The 7,426-nt window shown below is 30.8% G+C and overlaps 1 protein-coding gene across 1 annotated transcript; it reads right to left on the reverse strand.

Moving 5' to 3' along the window:
• Positions 1–3,854: 3,854 nt before the first annotated feature.
• LOC105119094 (chaperone protein dnaJ 49-like) lies at positions 3,855–5,997 on the reverse strand. The gene is made up of 2 exons (XM_011017194.1): positions 4,759–5,997; positions 3,855–4,163 (listed from the first exon to the last, which is right to left on the reverse strand). Exon 1 carries the CDS (start codon positions 5,844–5,846, stop codon positions 4,773–4,775), a length of 1,074 nt encoding a protein of 357 aa, XP_011015496.1. The 5' UTR covers positions 5,847–5,997; the 3' UTR covers positions 3,855–4,163; positions 4,759–4,772.
• Between the last annotated feature and the right edge of the window lie 1,429 nt (positions 5,998–7,426).

Consider the following 7,426-nt stretch of genomic DNA (forward strand, 5'->3'; position numbering starts at 1 on the left):
CATTCAGCTCATTTGGACTTCTAGAACTCCAGATATGGCCAAAATACGGAATAGTGCTCGGGCTGGAGGACAGCTTCGGGCTTCTTTGTTGTTGCAATAATTTGGACTTGAAAATGGCCTTTTTAGATATTGGGCTCTATATGAAAGTTGTAGGCCTATATCTTACCTTTCCATCCATATAAAGTAGACCTAAATCTGAGATCTATAGCTCCAGATATGACTCAATTACCGAACAGTGTTCCAATTTGGATTGCACCGACATCTCTTTTCTAATTTTGATCATCTCTTTGCCCTTGCAATTTAAGTTCTTAAAGTCATCAATCAATCCTTTCATTTATGTGATAGGCCTGCATTTAAAATGAACATTTACCACAAATTAAAGGTATCTTATATTATTAGATATATTATTATAAAACATGCTTTAGTTAAGGAGTTATTGATACTTCAAGTGCAAAATGATGATATAAAACCTTGATAAAAATGCACTTTTAAGTACTAATCAGAAGGTGAAGCTAAAAGCTCAAAACAACCATGTAAAGATGTAAAGAAAAGGGAAAATAATAGAAGCACTGAGAGAAAAGATTTAGCCAGTGTAGAGAAAAATTGGGTTTCGACTAAGAAAAGAAAAATAAAAGGATGATAGAAGAAATAAAAGGTGAGAAAATAAAAGAGTGGAAAAAATTAAGAAACATATTAGTTTTTATGCAAAAAAAAAAAAAAATTAAGAATGCTTATTTTTATGTCATGTATATGATTTTATTTATGTATAATGAGACATATTTTAATACTAATGAACTTGATCCTTGTATTTCCAGTATTAGTATTTTTTTTATTGCAGGATTATAAATATATTTTTCCTGATGAGATTTTTAGTGAATTGTCCCCTATTAGAGGAACTGAATATCAAATTGATCATATGTCTAAAGTGATAATACTTAATCGACCAACCTATAAAAGTAATCTTGATGAGACAAAAGAACTTCAAAGAAAAGTAGAGATGCTAATGTTAAAAGGGTATATAAAAGTTGTAGAAAATGTATATTTACAATGTTATTGGTACCAAAAAATAATGAGACTTGGAGAATGTGTGTTGATTGTCGTATAATCAATATGTGTTTTCTAAACTTGATTATATGTTAGATAAATTATATGAATCCTATGTGTTTTCTAAAATTAATTTAAAAAATAGATATCATCAAATTAGAATGAAAGATGAAGATGAATGGAAAATTGCCTTTAAAATTAAATATAATTTGTATATGTAGTTAGTTATGCATTTTAGATTTATTAGTGTACCTCTTACTTTCATGATATTAATGAGTCATATTTTATGCAATTTTATAGGTAAATTTGTTATAGTTTATTTTGATGACATTCTAATTTATAGCAAAAGTTTAGATGAGCATGTTGAATATTTAAAAAATATGATAAATATTTTAAGAGAAGAATGTTCATATGCTAATTTGAAATGGTGTAACATCTGTATAGAGAAAATTATCCTTGTTAGTCATGTTATTAGTGCAAAGGTATTGAAATGGATGAGGAAAAAATAAGTACTATCTAAGAATGACTTATACCTAAGTTAATTATAGAGGAAAGAAGTTTTCATGATTTGGCTAATTTTTATAGGAGATTTATTAAATATTTCAGCACTTTAACCACACTTTTAATTGAAATTGTTAAAAATTCAATAGGATTTAAATAGGGTAAAGAACAAGAGCATGCATTTAACTTGTTAAAGAAAAATTTGATTTTGCTTTATTGATATAATTACCTAATTTTACAAAAACTTTTGATATTGAATATGATGCCTTATGAACAAGTATTTGAGCTGTTTTAATATAGAAAAAATAACTCATGATTTATTTTAGCGAAAAGCTCAATGGTGGGGGTATTAAATTATCATACTTATAATAAGGAGATTTACACTTTGATAAGTTCAAGACTTAGAAATATTACTTATGGCTTAAGGAATTCATGATCCATTCATATCACAAATTATTGAATCATCTAAGGGCTAAATGAAGCTAAACTGTAAATATATCAAGTTGATTAAATTTATAAAAACATTTCCATATATTATAAAATATAAGGTATGGAAAATATAATGGTTAATCCATTATTGCGAAGGTATACACCTCTTTCAATTTTAAAAGTAAAATTATTAGGATTTAAGTTTATGAAAGATTTATATAATAATGATGATTTCGCTCAGGTTTATAAAACATGTGAGAATTTGATATTTGATAAATTTATAAGTGTGATAGTTATTTGTCTTTTTTAAAAAAATTATGTGTTTGTAATTATTTTATGCATGAATTACTTGTTCGTGAAGCTTATTAGTATAGTTTAATAAGATACTTTGAGATCTTGGTGTTTTGCATAATCATTTTTATTAGTTTAAGATAAAAAAAAAAAATGTTCAACAAATTTATTATAAGCGCATAACATACAAACAAGCTAAATTTAATTAAAGTTTTACCTCATAGTTTACTCCTTTGTTGAATTGTTTATCTTTTTAACAAGTTTTTAAAAACTAACTACCAATTTGAGCATTAAAGGCTGCAATTAAAACTAAAATAATTTAACTAGCTCTTTTTTAGTATATTTTGTAATGTTCTTGGCGTGGAAAAACAATATATGCACTCATCCAAAACTGGCACTAAAAGACTGCTATCTAGGAAAACGCAAGCCGCTCCTGCACAAAACTTGAAACTAACCAAATACGAGCAGCTTTAACAGTAGAGCAAATACTTCTGGATAGCGTCATGCTCACCTGATTTCATGGAGGATCATCCATTTAGCCTCCAGGGCTTGATGGGAAATTTTGTTTGAAATGTGAAGAAGACGTATCAAACCCAATTAGTTAGGGGACTACTTATAAATAGAAATTCCACGCGGTATATCTTGTCCTCGAGCAATGCTTATAAAAATACCAGTGACGAAACCATAAGGAGCTCAAAGCAAGAAGGTTTAATTCACAAGTCGCATAGGCAAAAGATTCTGCTAGCCATTTCACGCGGCGGTCTCAAAATATTTGGAAGTTCAACAGAGCACCATTGACATAGTTCAGATTTTGCTTCAGCATTTTATCGTTCAACAAGAAGAAAGAACAAAATTCAAATATCTCAATAGGTCAAGACGTAAAATGACTACCTTTGATCAATGATAAGACACCTGATTTATAATCATGCTAATTGCTATGTTTGTACCATGAAAAATATCGAGAACTCTATTCAAAGTGCAGAGAGGGATTCAGAAACTCAATTGGTAGAATGCTAACGATTGAACCAAAAATAAAATAGAAAAGGTCGCTTTGTACCACAAATTAACCTTCCATCCAACATGCAGGAGTTCCCAAAGCTAGCAAAAACTAGCAGATTCACTCAAACCGCCTTTGGACATCAATTGAAATTCAATTACAATAAAAATCAGTAGCAAAATACAAATTTCCTAGTTCTTAAAACATGTGAAGGATTAATGTACAAAAGAAAGCCCAACGATTCATGTAAAAAACATATGAAACAAATACCACAATTGAGCAAAAATTTCTCCCAATATAAGATACATTACTGAACTTCTTGCCAAAAAAACATGCATGTGATATAATTATGTGAAGTTTCTATCAAAGCCTAAACAATGAACCTAACGAAAAATGAGCCATTGTAAATAAACCATGCATCTCTAGTCAAAGAAAATGCCTTCACTCAAAGCAATGATATGCAGCAAATTCTCTCACAACTGGAGAAGCTCACATCCATATCAATGTAAAAACATCAATAACTTCATCTCCATCAAGTGCATGAGAAAATATCTCAAATCACGGGAAACATCAAAGGATATCATAGATCATATAAGATAAATCATAACATGTAGTCTAGGTATAGATGGAATAAATATGGCTCGATGCATGTACATTGCAGAAAGCATTCAAAGATAGAGTTAAACACTTTTTCTAAGGAAAATCAATAGCACATACACAAGGCAGAAAAAATGAAAATCAAATACGTGACCTAAAGGCTTGAAAGGTTATAGACAAGATCCAGATTGAGAAAATTTAATCTGACAACACCCAAGTATTATTCTTCATTTCTTCTGCAAATTCCAAACTCTCAGCATATTTCTTCAAATTTAGGTTGACCAGGTACTGAAAACAAAGAATTCTGCAAAAGAAAAGGAATAAAACCTCTAAACCAAGAGTTCCCACACATTACTAGTAAATGGCCAAAGGAAACAATATTTTATGAAAAAAAGACAACCAATGAATAAAAAATTGCTTTTTTTGCACATGTAAAGCCAGGTAGCAGCAACAAATCAATTAATTCTGTAGTACAGGTTTTTAAGGTGTCTTTATTGGCAGCGAGGTGAGATAATGAACAATCACAACAAATCAATCCTAAAATAACAAGGCGGACTGTACTCAAGAAAACAAGGAAAAAAACACATGTAATGGTAAAAAAAGTTTGTTGCCTCTATGGAATAAGTCAATTCAGCCAGGCCCGATAAAGCTGCTTTAAGTAATGAAGTCAAGCATCAATACACAAACAACTCCTATTCAATTAGGATTACATTCCCCATTATAAACTGCTATTTCCCAAAGAAGAAACATGTCGAAAATAAATATAAAAGAAGTGTTGCTTGCGAATTTGCATGCTTATGAGGCCATAATCTACCAAATATTACATCATCAGAAGCAATCCTTAAGTAGCAAAAGTACCAAGTATTTAAGACCAAAACTACAAGTAGATGAAATTAAACCTTAAAAGTTTCCATCAAGCCACCGATTCCCCATCTTGAAACTGCTGCAACATTTCACAATGAGGAGTCTCCCTTACGAAACCCCACTGCTTCCTCTGCAACTCAAACCTACAATTCTGCACAAGGACAGAGACGTAGTCCTTCTCCACCTTGGCTTCCAGCGCCTCCCTCTCATGGGTACCCGGTAGATAATCCTTCTCAAACTTAGTGCTCTTCACATAAAAATTAACCCCTCTCTGCGTAGTAAACCTGTACTCATAAGGATAGGACCTGGAAAGGGCATAAATAGGCTCAGATGACGGTAGAAAGTTGAAAAGGAAAATAAGAAGAACCGGGAGCAATTGAATCAATGCACGGAAGTTAAAGCCAGATCCATTATGATCCGTTCTAGGGCCACCCATGCCTGCTCCAAAATTAAAACTCCGACACTGGGTGGTGGCAGGCCTCATCCCCGCTCCAAAGAAGAATTGCCTGAATATCTCGTCAGGATCCAAATCATCGTTATAATTATAATATCCATGACGATTACGACTGGGAGAGCGTCTCTCGTAGAGAGGCTCTTCAGTTCCGGTAACATCATACTTGCTCCTGCTCTCTTCATTGCTAAGGCACTGGAACGCTTTCGAAACAGCTTTAAATGCATCCTCAGCTCCAGGAGACTTGTTCTTATCAGGATGGACTTTCAGTGATAGTTTTCGATATGCTTTTCGAACATCTTCTACAGAGCAAGACTTTTCCAATCCCAAAATCTCATAGTAATTCTTCTTCTTCCTGATTTCTCTCACAATCGAAATTTGCTCCCCTGTATATGATGATGATGATGATGATGATGATGACGACGACCCCCTTTGGCGAACTTTGGATTCGTTTGAGGCCGTGGCTGTTGTGGACCCATTATTAATGTCTGCAGCCGCCGTTTTATTTGGCTCATCCTTTTCCGCCGCAGATAAGAGATCGTCGACGGAGAGAGTAGGATCCAGGCGGCGAGCTTTGGTGATGAATTTTAAAGCACGGCTTCGATCACCGGATTCGAGGGCTTCTTTGCCGATTTCCAAGCATTTCAACGCATCGTCTTTGTTGCCATCCATTTTCTGATGGTTCTTAGTAAGAATAACTAATCACCTAATACAAATCAAAAGACGAAAATTCAATTTGCAAGCGGATCTGAAGTCGATAAATTAGGGTTTCAAATTTGGGAATTTGTGAGAGAACAAAACACGGTGAGAGAAACCGAAAACCGTCGAATTCTCTGCCTTTATTTATATAAACGTCATTTATGTAAATTACTTCAGGAAAAATAAATGCGGCCCCGCACCCCCACCCCCCAAAAAAAAAAATGAAAAATAATAATAATAATAATAAATTAAATCAGTCTTATGATATCAAAGTATTTATTATATGTTATTTTAAATTTTTAATTAAGAATTTTTATTTAAAAAAAATATTAAGTTTCAATTATAATTGCTCCTTTAAAAAATTAAAATCTAAAACACTTGAATTGATTTTTACATTAAGGGGAAATTACACAAATCCTCTCATGCTATCTTATTTTTTTAAAAAAAATACACTGGTTTATATAAAACTTAAGTCTTCATTGTATATATATATATAAATAGTGTATTTTTTATAACCTTAACAATTTAAATGAGTTTATTCGGGTAATACTAGAACGGATAATTATCTCAAAAAATATATTTTAGGTTCAAATCACAACAATAAAAAGATATATTTTTATTTGTGAGTTATGTATTAAAAATATTATTTTTTCATCTTAAAATCATATATGTTTATATTGATAAATTTTAGTTTTATTCAAAAAGCATTATTAATCAATGAGATCATGATCTAAATACAAAATATTTATTGTCATTTGTATCACTAAATTATTTGGTTTTGTTTTGAACTTATTTTAAGTAAGATTTTTTTATATATAAATTTTATTAGACATAGTAAAGGTAATTTTAGAGGTGAAGAAGGTTAGAGCTAAGACCTCACCTTTTTCTAATTTATTAAAAAAAAAAGAAAAAAAATTGAGTTTTAATAAGAAGCATTGCCTCTTAATATTGGCTTGACATGTCTTGAAACTAATTTTCAATGACTTTTCCATGTTGCATTTAAATATACATCACGTAGTTTCAAATTAATAATAAGATAGAAAAGTATATTTTATTAAAAAAATACAACTTAATCCTAAAACATATGAAAAAAAAATCAAGATTTTAATAATCTTATTCATAAAGTTTAATAACAAAAACAGTATGACAATGCAATACTTATTCTATTTTTATATTAACTCCTTCAGTCAAACATTTGTGATTTGATATCACTATCTAATGCCTCTTATATCATCTTGATCGATCATTTTCTATGTTGATGATAGATTGGTGTTGATATAGTATTGATTAGTACTTAAAAATATATTTTTATCAAGGTTTTATGTCATCATTTTGAACTTGAAGTATCAATAACTCCTTAACTAGAGCATGTTTTATAATAACAAGTCTGATAATATAAAATACCTTTAATTTATGATAAATGCTCATTTTAAATGCAGATATTCTCATAATTCAAAGACTTGATTGTTGTGATTAACTATTGAAAGTGAAAGGATAGAGAAAAAGCTAAGCTTACGAAGGAGATGCCGATTCACTTCAAATTCAAACACTGT

The sequence above is a fragment of the Populus euphratica genome, unplaced genomic scaffold (assembly GCF_000495115.2).
Source record: "Populus euphratica unplaced genomic scaffold, PopEup_1.0 scaffold2469.1, whole genome shotgun sequence".
Taxonomy (NCBI): domain Eukaryota; kingdom Viridiplantae; phylum Streptophyta; class Magnoliopsida; order Malpighiales; family Salicaceae; genus Populus; species Populus euphratica.

Excerpts from the sequence above, each read along its gene's own strand:
- LOC105119094 (XM_011017194.1), bottom strand. The coding sequence starts at position 5,846 with ATGGATGGCAACAAAGACGATGCGTTGAAATGCTTGGAAATCGGCAAA.